This window comes from Pteropus alecto, unplaced genomic scaffold (genome assembly GCF_000325575.1).
Source record: "Pteropus alecto unplaced genomic scaffold, ASM32557v1 scaffold25, whole genome shotgun sequence".
Taxonomy (NCBI): Eukaryota; Metazoa; Chordata; class Mammalia; order Chiroptera; family Pteropodidae; genus Pteropus; species Pteropus alecto.
The window spans coordinates 36679526-36696155 of record NW_006441955.1 but is presented as its reverse complement, the minus strand read 5'-3'; the positions used below and the strand labels follow the sequence as shown (position 1 = coordinate 36696155).

The following is a 16630-nucleotide window of genomic DNA, read 5'->3' as shown; positions in this document are numbered from 1 at the left end:
TCCCTTTTGTAGTCATTCACTAAGCCTGGGCTAGATGCTTCTTACATTGTTTCTACTCTATTCCCTTCTTTTCACTCCACTGTCACTGGCTCATCCAGGCCTTTGTTCTTCATCTAGACTACTGCAGTAACAACCTTCTTCTTTGTTCTTCAAGCTCCTCTCCATATTCTTGCTAGATTTCTCTTTCTACAAACACAAATCTGACCATATTCACTTAATCCTTCAGTGATTCCTCAGTCTTCAAGGTACTTGTTTTTCTCCAGCTCTGACCACTGTGTTCTCTCCATGGAAAACTATTGTAGTTCCCTGAACATACCATGTTCTTTCCCAGTCCAATGCAGAGATCATAGATCACTGCCTTTGGGAAACATTCTTTGAAACTAGTCCTTCCCCAAACCTCCTCTGTGCTGCAATACCTGGTATTGATCAGATTCATTATTAATCATGATTTAATTGTTATTTTACTGTCTTTTATCTTTGTATTCCTAAATCAGGATTTCTCCGCCTCAGCAATACTGTTGTTTTGGGCTGGCTAATTCTTCGTTGTGGGAGGATGTCTGCATTGTTGGATGTTTAGCAGCAGCCCTGTCCTCTCTAACGCACTAGACGCGAGTAGCATCCATACCCCCAAACACACCAAAAATGTCTTCAGACGTTGCCAATTTCTCCTGACTGAGGACCACTTTCCTAATGCCTAGTATGCTACTTGACACATGATCTCTTTTTAAATAAATGTCATACTCTCTTTTCTGAATGATAGGAAAGTCTAGACTGCTGCTCTATGTCCAGAAACTTCTAGGCCTGAACCTGAATTAGGGCTATCTGAATTTCTGAGTTGATAATGTCAAATGTTATTAACTAAATTAAATTAATATTTGCTGTATTCCTGTGAACTATTTTGAGGGTTAAGGAGTAGTCAGTCATCTTTAGTTTTTGCACTGACATGACTGATTACCTGTATAAGTCCTCTTCTTTGGGAATGTCTATACTCTTTTGGGTTTTCATTTTTAAATAAGGTGTTCTTATTAATTTGTGGAAATGTATTTTGTATTTTAGTGGTATTAACCTATGGACTTTTACTTGTCTTTTTTAAGGTGTTTTTAATTGCATAAGTTTTAAAATTTTATGTGGTCAGATCTGTTAATCTTTTACTAAATGACTTCTGCATTTTTTTTTTTGTTACTTGCTTAGGATGACTAAATAGTGTCATACTGTTTATGTGACAATAGCTAATAAATACACAAAAAGATGATCAGCAAATGAAAATAGCCAAGAGGCATCACTGACAATATACAGAAAGATAACCACTACTGTTGGTGGCAATATAAAGTAAAGCACACTGATTATGTTTGTATTGTTTTAATGCAAGACAGTTTAGCAGTATATCAAAATTTAAACAACCCATTTTTAGAATCTATTTTATAGAAATAATCACAAGTAAGCAGAGGTGATTACAATGTTTAATGGGAAAAAAAGTAATAGAGACTGTTAAACTAAATGTCAGAAGAAAAATTGTGATGTATTTATAAGTTCTTGATCTGTGTATGAATTGACATTGAAAGGTCATCCAAGATACATTGAGTTGCAAAAAGCAGATTTGTCTAGATAGGTGATATCGTTGGTATAGCATAAAAAGTGTTTTTTTAATTGAAATATGTATCACTGTACTTAATAGTCTAGCCAATTTCTTCAGCTCACAAGAAGCTGTTTCACCAGCATTAAAGAACTTATTAAAAATTAGTCAGGTTTTTTTCAGAGGTTTCAAGAGCTATTGTGGCATTGTTCCTATTGTCTATATTTCACTTGTTTGGTGCAGGTGGGTGGTTGCAAACCAATAAATACAAATGGACACATTTATGTAAATCTGATGTGTGCAGATTTCCTAAAATAATCCTGCAATTTGCCTCCTAAAATAGTTTTATTGTGATACAATTTACAAATTTAAGGACAGGAACAACTTTGCAGTAGTATATGCATAAAGAAGATTAATATATTTGGAGTAGTCTTCAGTCTGAGAGGTTTTTCCTTTATAAGAGAAAAAATGTTGAAGTTATATGACATTCTGACATTCTTTTGAAACCAATTTAATATTTTTATAGTTTCTACAGAAAGCTATCATTACTCCTGATTTTGAAAAAAAAGACTGTGTTCCACCATACCGTGAATCAAAGTATCAACTTCAAAAAAAACGCAGAGTAAGTATGACTCTCATTACTTAGACTGTTTAGATGTGTTTGACGGTATGTGTTCAGTTTATAAAGCGTCATTGTAGTCTGTGCCAATCCAGTCTCATCTAGTGTGATCACGTATGTTCTAAGGATAGAGTGACTGGGACACTGGAAATTGTATTATGAATCCCCAGGTCACCACAGTGTTGTTGTGCATGCTGTTGCTGCCTGTCCGGTATCCCTTTTTAAAATGAAGCAAACTTGATGTTGGGTAAAGTGTAAAAAATACACACACACGTATGTATGTATATCCAAAAAAAATTGTCATGGATACCTAAAGGCCCATAAACACATTTTATATGGATTTTCACAAAGTGAAAGTGCACCAGGTGGTACACATAGATGCAGCTTTTTCTTTCCCTTCAAAACAGTGACAGCCACCATGCAAGGTCACTGTCCAAACCTCTTGGCTCCTGGGTACTGTTCATTAAAGGCTAGGAACTCTGTTACAGGCTGTTGTAGGGAACTTAATGTAGCCAGCTAAAAACCCTGGTCTACTTAATCTGCTATTTTCTTTAGTATAACATAGGGGATTGCATCTATTTGGCATTTCAACTAATAAGCATAAAGAAGTCATAAAGAGAACTTGGAGGAAAATTTGAGGAAGGTACTCCACTAACAGCTTGTCACTATTATGAAGCACCTTGATACGTGGTAGACATTTCATAATATCTGTTGTATGAATGTAACAAAAAATAAAATTAAGCATATCACTTGCTAGTTTTCAAAAAAATATTTTTCCAAAGAAATAGAAATTTCTTGACTGTTGGAGTAAGTGACTTAGAGATACATAGGTGACTGAATAAGTTAATGTTTATGTTTAAGCTCCAAAAGTGAAAATGTTTTTGTATATTATCACATGTAGGTTGTTTTAGATAAGAAAAATTAAAGCTGTGGGTTATTCTCCCACCAAGTCAGCAGTTCTTACTAAAAGACAAAATTAAATTTTAAGGCGCCTTCATTTATGAAACTGATAATGCTTTACATAATTTACCAATCACTTTTTTGTGATTTAATTCCTTTTATGAAAGATGAATCTGGAGAGTAATACATTCTGTAAAGTAACCTTATTTGTTTTTAATTAATGAAATTTTCTGTATATAGAATTTTGGGGGAAATGAGGTATAATTTATACACTGTTTATTAAAATTAGAATTTTGTTTTTGAAATCAATTTCAGAAAGAGCGACAAAAAACAGCAGGTGATGGCTGGTTTGGTATGAAAGCTCCGGAATTGACGGATGAACTAAAAAATGATCTCAAAGCACTGAAGATGAGGGCTAGCATGGACCCAAAAAGGTTTTACAAGAAAAATGATAGGGATGGCTTCCCTAAGTACTTCCAGGTATGAAGCAAGCAGAATACTACTGATGATGATCTATGGATTTTAGTTTGGAAAGCACTATAGCGTGATCTTTCTCTTTACTATTAAAATAGACAAATATTTACAATGCGCATCTGCTCAGGGCATATAATAATGGCCAGAACTCAATTCAGACAGCCACCAGCTAGTCATGGCTTTCTGTATAGAGACAGTGTTGCAAATGGTAACTGGGTTCCTAGGTCAGCTCTCTAAAACTTATAGAACCTGTAAGATGGCTGTTCCATATATGAACACTACTAGCCTAAGAGCAAGAATCCTTGCAGAATCGAGGGGAAAAGGGAACCATTTGCACTAAGCTCCTCTTCTTTTCACGGCAAGTTCTGAAAATAAGTTAAAAGTTGGTTTTCAAAGTGTTTTCAGATGAAAGTCCCGTGGAGTCATCCTCTGGTAGCTCTTTGAAGTTCATTTTGTTGTTCTTGACTACCTCTCATGTTACTCATCTGGATTAGTATAATATTCTTTCTTCCCAGGTCTGTCTTCTCTCTAGTCCATCCTCCACATTGTTGCCAGTCATCTATTTTTTAAAACAACAACAACAAAAAAGGCAATCTGTTTATGATACACCTCAGGTCAATATCACAGGTAGCATTCAGCAGTACCTTCGATGAGTCTTTGTGACCTGTAGGATAGAGTCTATATCCCTTAATATAGCCCTTCAACAGTCTGCACTCAAACCAGTTCACCGACCCTTCCTTTGTCACATACCCTCTTAAGTGTGAACACATTCAACTACTCAGTCTTCTCAGAATATGCACAGACTGGTCTGGCACTGACTTTGCCTATGCTTGGCTCTGCAGTTTGCTTGGTGAAATTTTACCCATTTAAATTCAAGCTAAAATGTCACACTTTGTGAAACCGTTTTTACCTCTCTTAGGATTGGTCACTTAGTTTTCAGAGCCTTTTTCGTGTTTTCAGCATAAAACTGTTGTGCTTTAAATTTTTAGTTACCTAATGGATCTTCTTTAAGACTATGGGCTCCTCACTGCCAGGGATCACATATTCTTTGTTTCCTTAACACCTGGGACAGTGCTTGACATATAGTAGATGCTTGGTAAATTTTATTCAGATGAACTAATGCAGAGTAAATTTTATTCAGAAGAACTAATGCAGAGTGGTCAATAAGGTTCTAAGCTGGAAGCATTGATGATAACCTAAAAGATCAAATAGGTATTTGTAGAATTGATGTGTCAGTTTCATTAAATTGGGAAGCTAAAACAAGTTTGTAATATCTGTCCCACTTTTTCCCTCTAGTTACACTGTTCAGCAAAAATTTATGTAGTGTCTAGCACTAAATATATAACAGGAATTTTGGATTTATTACAAATTCTAGTAAAGAAGTATCATTAGTATGACTTAATGCAAATTGAATAGGTGATATATTTTTGCTTTTAAAAAATGGCAGAATTAACTTCGATATTGGTGTAATGTAAGCTTGTGTTTTTCATTCCTTTCTACAAATATACTTTGTTAGATATACTCTGAAATTTGAAAGCAGTGTGGTATTCAGGTATTGCATGACTTATTTCAATCATTTCCTAGATTGGAACCATTGTTGACAATCCAGCTGACTTCTACCATTCACGAATTCCTAAGAAACAAAGGAAGAAAACTATTGTGGAAGAACTGTTGGCTGATTCTGAGTTCAGAAGGTAAAGGAGTTTGTTTCACTTTATAATTGTATGCTTTCTTTAGAATATGCATAAACTTTAAATTTCAGATAATTTTTAAATGCTTTATAGCACAGTTTCTCAACAGCACAATTTACATTGTAGATGGGATAATTCTTTATTGGGGGGACTTCCAAGTGCATTATAGAATGTTTAACAGCATCCTTGGCCTCTACCCATTATATGGCACTACTCCCCCACACCATTCAAGACAATCCGAAATGTCTTCAGACATTTCCAATGTCCCCTGCAGGGCGCCACCATTCCCAATTTAGAACCACTGCTTTAGAGGGAAGTTTGAACATATTTGACTGGCTAGAGAAGAATGAGCCTGCAAAGAAGACTGGGAAAGAATAGCCAACGGATATTAAGAAACCAGGAGGACACAGTGTCATAGAAGTCAAGGAAAGAGAATGTTTTAAGCAGATATAAGCCAGACGGAGTTGTTAACAGGGATAAATGCTGCTGAGACATCAAGTGAAACAAGAACTAAAAACTTCCTTTGGATTTAGTTACATTGAAGTCACAGAAACTTTGGCAGAAGGAATTTTAAGGGAGTGATGGGGAGGATACCAGACTGGAGAATGAGTTGAAAATGAAGAACATAACTGAAGAAGTTGTTATGAAGAGGGAGGGAGAGGCAGGGCTAGGTGATATGGAATTAGAGGATTTTTTTTTTAAATGGGAGTAATCTGAGTACGTTCAAATGTCCTTGAAGCAGCTACATTATAGATTTAAAAGCATGTCTCATACAGAAACCTCTTGCCGAGGTTCCAGATTGGTTTAATAGCAAAAGTGAAAATATTTATCAGGGGTTTTAAAAATAATGTAGATAATAATAGGCAAGGAAAACAAAGTTAACTTGATGTTATGTAAGCTGTTTAATGAGTCTTGGTAATGGAAAAACTTTAGAAATAAGCACTGTCAGCATTGCTGTGATTTTTGAGATTGTCATCAAGATTACAGTAGGTCAGGTTCTATCCATATATGGTAAGTGTTGAAACACTAAAAAATAATCTTAGAATAAGAAAGTTGAGACAGTAAACTAGAAATTCAGAATGAAAGTCATAAAATTACAGGTTAGAGGTTGTCTTATCAATTCATTGTTTTCTGTACTTCATTGAATACGATTTTCACAATGTTTTTGTTATCTGTATACTGCTTGCTTTAAAAGGAAACTTTATAGATACTGTAAGTGGGTGTTATATTTTTCTACGTACATTAATACATTACTTTAAATGAATATTGTTAATCACCTAAATTTACATGCCACAATATGTGAAACACTCTACTAGTCCATCTCTTCATGAAAGTTTTAATCCTCTCTACAACCATCTCAAGAGGTTTTCTGTCCTTTGACCTCTTTGGGATAGGGAACTTAACCAAATATATTTGGTTAAGTGCATTATATAGAATGCACTTAACCAAAGGTGTTCATTAGTAGTAATGTCCTGACAGAGGAAAATATGCTTTTGTGTTGTATGCGGTTTTTAGTTTTGTTTTTTATTTTTAATCTAACTTTGGGTTTCTTAGAAAGTGTGTAAATTGTGGTTTTAGGTTTTGAGTGAGCTGTAAAGTTGTAAATGGCTTAGTTTGTTTTAAAGAGATTTTTAGCTTATCTTCATTTTAGTAATGTGATAACAGATTTATGTAACAGTGAACATGCTTTAGAACAAAGATTTTGTATGCTTTCAGAGAATTTTTTAATTTTTCATAATTGTACTGTGACAGCCCTTTATTGAAGCTTCTAGCAACTACATCAATATTTTTCTGCAATAAATTGTGCTTCTGTGTTTCTAAAGCCCAAAACCCAGGGAAATACAGACTATAGCAGCAGTTCTCTGGTCTGAGGATGCCTTTGAACTTAAAAATTATTGAACATCCAAAGAACTTTTGTGGGTTACATTTATCAATATTTACCATGGTGGAAATTAAAATTAAGAAACTTTAGATATATTTATTAATTCATTTAAAAATAAAAAAACCCATCACATTAACATAGTTTCATGAACAAAACAAAAATAATTTAGTACAAATCTCTTTAATGTCTGGCTTAAAGACAGTTGGAGCCTCATATCTGCTTCTGCATCAGTCTGCTTTGATAACACATATTGTGTAGCCCCTGGAAACCTTTAGTGTACACTGTACACTCATGAGAGAATGAGCATGAAAAAGGCAACAGTGTCTTAAGTAGTCTTGTGAAATAGTTTTCAGCAAATAAACCCCTTGAAAGGGTCTCATTCCCAGACCATACTTTGAAAACCATTGGTCTGTGGTATATTTAAGGTTCTAAGAAATATATTGTGTGTTTTCAGGTAAGTGTAAACTTTTTGTTCTGCTTAGACCTTATTTTACATTTCTATTCCACAAAAGTATTTAAAGCATTTGATATTCTCTAGTAGCTGGATGTAGGGCATGGGTCTCTAGTGAAGGGTTTTCAAGAGCTTCCCTCTACAGTTCCCATTTTTTCTTAATAGATTAAGCTCTATGAGGACAGGGACTTTGGCTGTCTGGTTTACTCCTGTCTCCAACTCCTAGTGTGGCTCCTTACACACAGTGGAACTTAATACAAATGTAATAAATAGATGGTTAAAGTGCAAAAAAAAAAAAAAATGAGATTTAGAAGTGGCTTCCCCCTCACCAAAAGGTTACATTAACTTCTAATATCTAGTATGTCACATACTTTAGAATTTAAAAGTTTGGTTTTTCTTTTTAGATACAACCGAAGGAAGTACTCAGAGATCATGGCTGAAAAAGCAGCAAATGCAGCAGGAAAGAAGTTTCGAAAGAAGAAGAAATTTCGCAATTAAGATTCACAAAGCAAATCACAGTATTTTACATTTCCCCTTTATTTATTTACTAAAGATGTTTTTGAAAACTAACCATCACATAAAATAGACTGGCCCTATTTGTAAATAGGGATCTCTTTTTGGAAAAAGTTGATTTGAGAATCATGCGCCCCTTGGAATAAAAATAGTTGTGTTTATAAAAGACACACCCATGCTTGTGGCCGATATAAAAGTCATAGTTGAAACTAAAAGAATGGTACAAGTGTTCTTAGAGCAAATATATGTTAGTATGTGACCAGAGAGCTAAATGAAGCTATAAGGAGGACTTAAAAGATAATGAAGACTACCTAAAAAAAATTCTGGGGTTAAAGTTGATGAAAATAGGCCTTCAAAATACCTTAAGATCTTGAAAGATTTCTAAAATAGCCCATCTTGTTTCAAAATGTTTTTAAAACAGTTTATTTAAAAAATGCCTATAACACAGCTAGTTTTTTTGTTTTGTTTTTTTTTAAGTGAGGAAGTTGGGGAAAGGAAAAAGTGAGGATGGAAGAAATTAGTTGAAGCCAGACTGAAGTTAATAAACAATTCTGTGAAACTGTTTCTAGCATAATTTCTAGCATCTAACACAAAAAATCAGTTCTGTGTTCAGTGTTCTGCCTTAAGATAAAAACAACTACTTTAGAGAAACACCATTATCCTTGTAATACCTGAGATCATGGGTCCCCATAACAAGAATGTAAGATGGGAGGCTATACTTGGCTGTTTAGAGGATAAATGGCAGGATTTTAAAGAAAAGGAAAAGGGGTGAGGCTGAGGGCCAGAGAAGTCTGTATAGAAAAGTTTAATAATCTTTGAGTAACTGGGATAAATTCATGGGATCCCACTCTTAGAAATAGCAAATTAGAATAAAACATCATATAAAACATTTTAATACTATTTGTGGGATATGTGCAGGTATTCGTTTAGTCTCTCAAGCAGCGACAACTATTCGGAGTAAAGTACAATTTATTGAAAGTTTTCAGTAAAGGTTAAAACAAAATAATACTTTCTAGTTAACTAATTCCTCAAGCATCTGGCTAATTAAAATGTAAAATTTATCTTACTGTTACACCATTTAAAAGTGAAGAAATGTTTCCAGTTTTAAAAGCTTCCAAGAAGCAGGGTCAAAAGCATGACCTGTAGCTGTCATAAGCAGATCAGTTTTATAAAAGAAACATCACAAAACTATGAAATGTGAAATTAGGTAACAGTGGAGAGAGGTTCTGAAATGGAAAGGGTTATCCATAAGTACTCACTGAACACCAACCGTGAGAAAGACAAAAACTTATTTTTAGGCCCAGGTTATGGGGTGGTACGTATGTTCTTTCCAGTTATAACTGTCATAGCTAATTACCCCAAAACTCAATGATTCAAAACAACCACCATTTTATTACAACTCATGATTCAGTGGGTCAAGGCTTGGCTGAGTGATTTGTGCTCTTCACGATATCAAATAAGGTCATTTGGTGGTATTCAGCTGGCAGCTAAGCCAATCTGGAAGGTCCAAGACACTTCCCTAATATTCCTGGCACCTGATAATGTTCTCAAAAGTATGATGACAATTGAAATTTTTCTTCATTTTAACAGTATAGCATAAAAATTGCTATAAAATCATGACCTACACACACTGTATGGCACTGAAGGCTCTAGCATGGTTAAATGGGCTCAACACATTAGTATTTAGGAAGTTCTCCCCACCTGCCTCCTTCCTAGTCACCCCTCCTAAGGTAAACAGGAGTTACCTGATTGAAGTGAGCCCAAGATATTCATGGGGCTGCATTTTTTACAAATGAACAAGGTTGCTGTATAAAATAGGTCAGAAACCATGTGCAGTCACACTTGCCTTAATAGAGGTCAGACCTGTCATCTTCTCACCCAAACAAGGTGGGAAATTGGACTTAGGACTTTCCTGAGCCAGGCTTTTTCTATTAAAGGCAGGGCATGATGATGCATGGGGGAGATGGGTTGTTCCATCACAGCTTACCTAAGAAGTCCTGCAGTCAGGGTGCATTTGAGTGCTACTTTCCCACTGATGCCTGGGCCCACCCCATCCCCAAAGACTGTGAACTCAACGATCTCAAACATTTCAGCCACTCTTATTCTTCCAATCCTCCACCTCATCAGGACCCGTTTTCCTCCCAAAACAATCTGGACCCAATTGGTCTGACATTTCAAAAATTCTCTCGCTCCATCCCCATCTCTCATTCTCTTTTTCCCCTGTTATTCTCACCTGTCAATCTCAGCAAGGGGAACATCCACTATTCCTTTTCTGTCCAGATTACTGAGTTTTGGGAAAGTACCCTGAAGCTACTCACTCCGCTGGGCTTTCACTGCTACTACACAATTATTCAATTGTGATTACTTCCCAACAAGTTCATTCATTCTACTGGTCAGCCAATCACCACAAAATTGAGTCCTATACTTTATTTAAGCACCAGGGTATGCCAGTGTACACCAGTGAAGAAGACATAGCCCCTTCACCCAAAGAGCTTGCAGGAGATAAATGGCATGCTCATTCTCCCAGAGATCCCCTAACACCCACTCTTACCTTCAACAGATTACTGTCTCCTACTTAACCAGTGTAGGCCATCTGACTAAGGCTGTCTTAACTCTTTGTGACTCTAAATGTCTAGAGAAACTATTCCTACATGCATTCCAACTGCTATATTCAATGGCTCTTTTTCATTTTCTTTTTTTTTTTTTAACCGGGAAATATTAGACACTGCTGACCTTTCCTTCCTGAAGCACCAGCTTCTCATGGCTTCTGCAGGAAGATAAACTTCTGTTTATCTACTTTTTTTTTTTCCTTCATTGATTTTCTTACTCTGACCACAACTTGTTGGTTTCCCATAAAGCCTGCCCTCTTATCTTCTGAGTATCTTTTCCTCCCTCTCCTACAGCTTTTCTCTCACCTCTCTACAAAAGACCCAGTCTCCATCCCTACATCTCTGCTACAGATGCACATTTTGAATTAACTATACAACATGCCCATCCAAGTGTCATGAAGTCATCTCAAACTCAACATACCCAGGAACAGACACATCATCTTACTGAGATGGTTAAATACGTGCTTAGCACTATACCTGGCACATAAACAAGTACTGAAAGAAAAGCTACTATTTCCCTGTTCTCCATCCTCCCTGCATTGGGGAAGTCTTTCCAAAATAGTTTTAATGAAGCTCTTATGCATTTTTACCTTCTATGGCCCACCTCTGCCTAACGAAACAAGCAAAAACCCCTACATTCAAGATCTGACACTCAAGACCCTCTATAAAATGACACCACCACAGGCTTATATTCACCACTCCCCTGCTCATGCCTCAACCGTCATATGTGCTGGTTATTTGCCTGGTTCTCTCTCTGCTCTGGAATGCAGATAACTACATTTCCCAGAGTCCTTTGCCAACTGCCTTCCCAGTGAGACAATGGCCTAAGACTGGAGGGCAGAAGAGAAGGTTTTCTCTCTCTCTGTCTTGGGTTGGGTTGTGGCTCTGCTATTTTCCACCTCCCACAAGGCAGCCCCCCACACAGTAGCCCAGGCTTCTGGGTTTTGGTAACACCATCTCGTCTCATTGTCCTACTGTTGCAACCTCTGAGTTGTCTATACTTTCAGCGTTTCCATCACCTGTGTAAAAATTCCCTAAGTTGAATTCTCTAGAGTGATGTTTTTCTGCTTGGACCCAACTGATACATTTCAGCCAAACCAAACTAGTTGACACTGAGTATTTGGTCAGTCAACATATACCAAATTCTATGCATGCCAGCTACTGCGCCAGATAGAGAGTTTTCACCATTTATGTCTTTGTTCATATGGTTAACTCCACCTAATATATTTTCCTTGCCTCCATCCTACCTAACAAACTACTACTGACCTTTCAAGCCTATTCCAAAATCAGTATTTTGAGCACCTACTTTGTGTGAGGCATTGTACTAGGTGCTGGGGTGCCCAGGGAAGGAATAAGGCTGTCCCCGGGCATCACGGAGCTGACAGTCTACATTTCTTCATAAAACCTTTTTTTGGGATTTTCTCCACTGATTTGTATACTCTTGAAATTCCCATTTAACTGTGCTTGTTTTTATTTGTATTTAACAAACAAATATATCACTTACTAAATGCCAGGCACTGTTCTAAGACCTTACAAGTAACTTTTTATATAACTGTTATGTATGTACACATGAAACACATATGTACACACACACGATAATAATAATTTAGGTAACTAGGTAAACCTATGAGGTAGGTGCTACTACTATCTTCATTTAATAAGTGAAGAAACTGAGGCACAAAGAGGTTAAGTAACCTGCTTATGGTTACAAAGCTAATAAATATTTTTTGTCACACCTTTATTTTAGCCTTGCATTCTAGCTATCTCCATGCCTGTTTCAGCATCACCAGCAGGAACTGCTGAACTTTTTTACAAATCAATGTGGCCACCTGGGGAGGAAAAGCTACGAGTCCCACCTTTCCATAGGACATGCATGAAAGTGGTATATGCAACTTCGGCAAAATGTCCTTCAAAGTAGGGTGAGCTTGGAATGGAGCTCTATCCCTTTATTCCCCCACCTAACTCCAATGACCTGATGGCAGAGGCAGAAGCAATCATCTTGGAACATGAGGTGGGAGCTCATTATAAGGAAGAAAGAATAAGGAGCCTGAATCTCTTATGATCAAGTAGCTGCCATTCCCTAGACTTCCACATGAGAAAAGAAGCTTCTATATGCCAAATCCGCTGTTATTTTGAGTTTCCTGTCACTCATAACCAAACTAACCCTAATTTACGGAACCACCAATCCATGGCTGTCTGTCTTTCACTAGGATGAACTCTAAGAAAATGCAATTGATCTCACTCATCTTTGTATTTCCTTCTAACATGGTTCCTTGCACAAAGCCAGTACTCAAAAAGCAGGTGTCAAATTGAAGGTGAATGAGGTTCTAAAATATTTTTAAATGCTGATGAATATTGAAAACCTCAGAGCAGGAGGAAGCTGGAATGAAACCACTCCTGGACACTGTTCTTTAGAGTCTGTATTGGCCATAAGCAGCAATAAGACGGGAACATCTCCACCCTTTGAGGCAGCTCCCACTTTGTCAATACCTTCCTGGAATCCTGGGTATATAAGGCAGAGCTGTAAAAGAGCACAAAAAAAGTAAGTCCTCAAACATGAGCACCTTCAATTTTCTCTTCTTCACCTTCATGCTTTTATCTCTGCCCTCTTCCTACCTACCTCAAACAAGCACGTTATTTTTCCATCATTGCTAAACTAATCTTTTCACCTTACTCCCTCCCCATAACATCTTTGCATCATAATTTTCTCATCTATAAAATGAGGGTAATTCATACTTCTCAGAATTTGGAAGATAGTTAGATGGCAACTGTTAAAGTCACTGGTATAAAGCAGGTGTTTAGAAAAATGTGAGATGTTTCCCTTTTCCTTGACTCCCTTCTCTAGAAGAAACCTGCTCCATTGGTTCTTGGAGGTAACACTTCCTGTTTTCTTCCTACCTTTCTAGCCATCCTCTTGGTCTCTCTGAAGACATTCTTTGCCAGTCCTTCAAATGTCTGTGCTCTGAATTTCTTTCCTCAACCATCATCTTTCCTCACTCTACACTCTCCCTGCATGATCTATGTCCAGAGTTTTAAGTCCCATCTGTAGAATAATGAATTTCAAATCTCAAGCCTAGACTGGTCTCCTGAGCTCCAGACTTTCTCTTTTCTCTCCCTCTTTCTACATGCCTACCTTCAATTCTTCTATTCAATATTTATTGAGAGCTTGCTATGTGTTTGGCATTACATATCCAACAGCCAACTGCACATCTTCTCCAGATATTCCAGAGACCTTAAACTTATATGCAAATCTGTAGTTTTCCCCCAAACCCACTTCTCTCTCCTTCATTGTCTCAGTGACTATTTTAGCATCCACTCATCTGTCCTAATTAGAAATGACTTTTCTGATTGTCCCTTCTCTCTCCTCTATATGTCCCTTAATTTATTAAGTCTCATCAATTCAGCCTCCCTTGATATGTCTCCAGTTTGTACACTTATCAGTCTCTCCAAACCACCTCTCTAGTTCCAGCCCTCATCATTTTCTTACCTAGATGACTCCAACTGTCCTGAACTGGTACTCTGGCTGCCAGTCTTGTGCTTTTCCAGCTGGGGATCCACACTGCAGCCAGAGGGATAATACAAGACACATCTAATCAAACTGTTTTCCGCCTAAAAGCTACTCAGTGGTTTTCCATTGCCTTTAGGGTAAAGTCCACACTCCTTAACAAGGTGTACAAGACCTTCAGGACACAGTGCCAGCTGGAATCACTCTGTAAAGAGATATCTTGTTAACATGCTTCTGCACTCTTAGGAGGAGGAGCTACTAAAGGGTATATTTATGGCTTGGATCCAGCATATAGTAAAGTGTAAAGGGCCAATAAATGTTTGTTAAATCAAGTTAGGAAAATCTTTAATGGATAAGCAATGTCAGGGCTGCCTATGTGCAAGTGACCAAAGAAAAGGCACGAAATGTTTTTTTCCTTCCTCATTAGCATTAGGGTTTTTTTCTTTACTTTCTAAAAATTAACTTTTTTATTACAAGGATAAGGTAGGCTTATTATGAAAAAGACTCAAACATTTTAAAGAGGTATACAGTAAAACAGAGGCCCCCACCCTTCATACAACTGCCCCTCTTGCCCCAACACTGTTAACTGTATACCTGTCCAGAAATTTTCAATGCACAATCATAGTTATTACTATTATTAGCATTATGTAACACAATTGGAATCATATCATTTTATTAGCTTTTTCATTAATCTTAGACATTTTCCATAGTATATAGAAATTTTCCTCATTTTTTAAAGGTGTACATTATCCTTAATTATATGACTCTGCCACACTCTCTTCAAACAGATCCATATTGATAGATGTCTAAGTTATTTCCAGTTTGGGGCCATTCTAAATAATGCTGCATTTATGGCAAATAATATCAAGCTTTCAAAACATACAAAAATTACAAAATGTTAGAATATTAAAATAAATGTACATCATAAACAAGTGAGATTCACTTCAAGAATATAAGAAAGGCTGGATATTAGAAAATATGTTAACATTTTGCACAGTATTAATGGATCAAAGGAGAAAAGTCTCCATAGATTGCTGACAAACAGGGATATTTTCTTAATGTGATAAATACGTGTATGTGCGCACATGTGCACATGCACACCCCCAAAGTTACCATGATGCTTAGTGAAGCAGCATTCCCTTAATGGTGAAGAACAGGAGAAATTAGTTCACTAACACACCATTTTCATAAAAAACATTTTCTGGAGGTACTAGCTGATGCTACTATAAGAGAAATAATATGAGGCATAAAAATTAGAAAGGAGAAGGTAAAATGATCATTCAGCCTCCCTTGAAGATATATTTCCAGAAAACACAACAAAGAACTGAAAAACTACCTTTCCTTTTTAAAAATTGATATATAATTCACATATCACCCTTTTAAAAAGTATACAATTCAGAGGGCAATTTTAAATATTCAGAGTTGTGCAATTATCACCACTAATTCCAGAATATTTTCATCACCTCCCAGAAAAAACTCACACTCACTAGCCGTCACTTCACATTCCCCTTATCCCCAGCAGCTGGCAACCACTAATTTAATTGTGTCTATGGATTTGCTTATTTCGGATATTTAATATACAGTTGAACTTGAACAACACAGGTTTAAACTACAGAGGTCCACTTATACGTGGATTTTTTTTTTTTTCAATAAATACCTGTACTGTTGGGAGTCTATTGATGTGAAGGGCTGACTGTATGCATTGATCTATACTATTTTATATAGGAGACTTGAGCATCCATGAAATTTTGGTCCTGCTTGGGGTTGCCTTAAGTTTTGGGGGAGTCAAAAGTTATACACAGATTTTCCACTGTGCCCTTAACCCCTGCACTGTTCAAGGGTCAACTGTAAATGGAATCATACAATATGTGGTATTTTGTGACTGGTTCCTTTCACAAGAATACTGGCATAATGTTTTCAATGTTTATCCATGTTGCAACATGAATAGCACTTCATTCTTTTTTATTGCAGAATTAATACAATAATGTTCCATTATTTGAATATCTCACATTTTGTTTATCCATTCATCAATTGGTGGATATTTGGATTGTTTCTACTTTTTGGCTATTAAGAATAATACTGCTATGAACAATAACTTTTTGAGGAACTGCTAAACTGTTTTCCAAAGAAACCGTACCATTTTACATCCCCACTGGCAATGTATGAGGATTCTAACTTCTCCACATCATTGCCAACACTTGTTATTGTCTCTTTTTTCTTAAATTATAGCCATCCTAATGTGTGAATTAGAATTTCATTGTGATTTTGAACTCAAAAACTATTTTAAATGGTTAGATAGTTCAATAAGATGGCTGAATATAAAATTATTTAAAATACCAAAAGCCTTCATATACACAAACCATATCAACTTAGAAAATAAAATGGAACAAAAGAACCAAATTTAAAAAAATAA

General features: G+C 36.4%; 1 protein-coding gene across 1 annotated transcript in view; it reads left to right on the top strand.

Moving 5' to 3' along the window:
* Positions 1 to 8662, top strand: part of DNTTIP2 (deoxynucleotidyltransferase terminal interacting protein 2) — a 13604-nt gene extending 4942 nt beyond the window's left edge. The window contains exons 4-7 of the mRNA XM_006919422.3: positions 2100 to 2195; positions 3408 to 3572; positions 5151 to 5260; positions 7995 to 8662. Of these exons, the coding sequence (XP_006919484.1) occupies positions 2100 to 2195; positions 3408 to 3572; positions 5151 to 5260; positions 7995 to 8088 (465 nt within the window). The 3' untranslated portion in view covers positions 8089 to 8662. The remainder of the gene's footprint in view (positions 1 to 2099; positions 2196 to 3407; positions 3573 to 5150; positions 5261 to 7994) is intronic.
* Positions 8663 to 16630: the final 7968 nt, after the last annotated feature.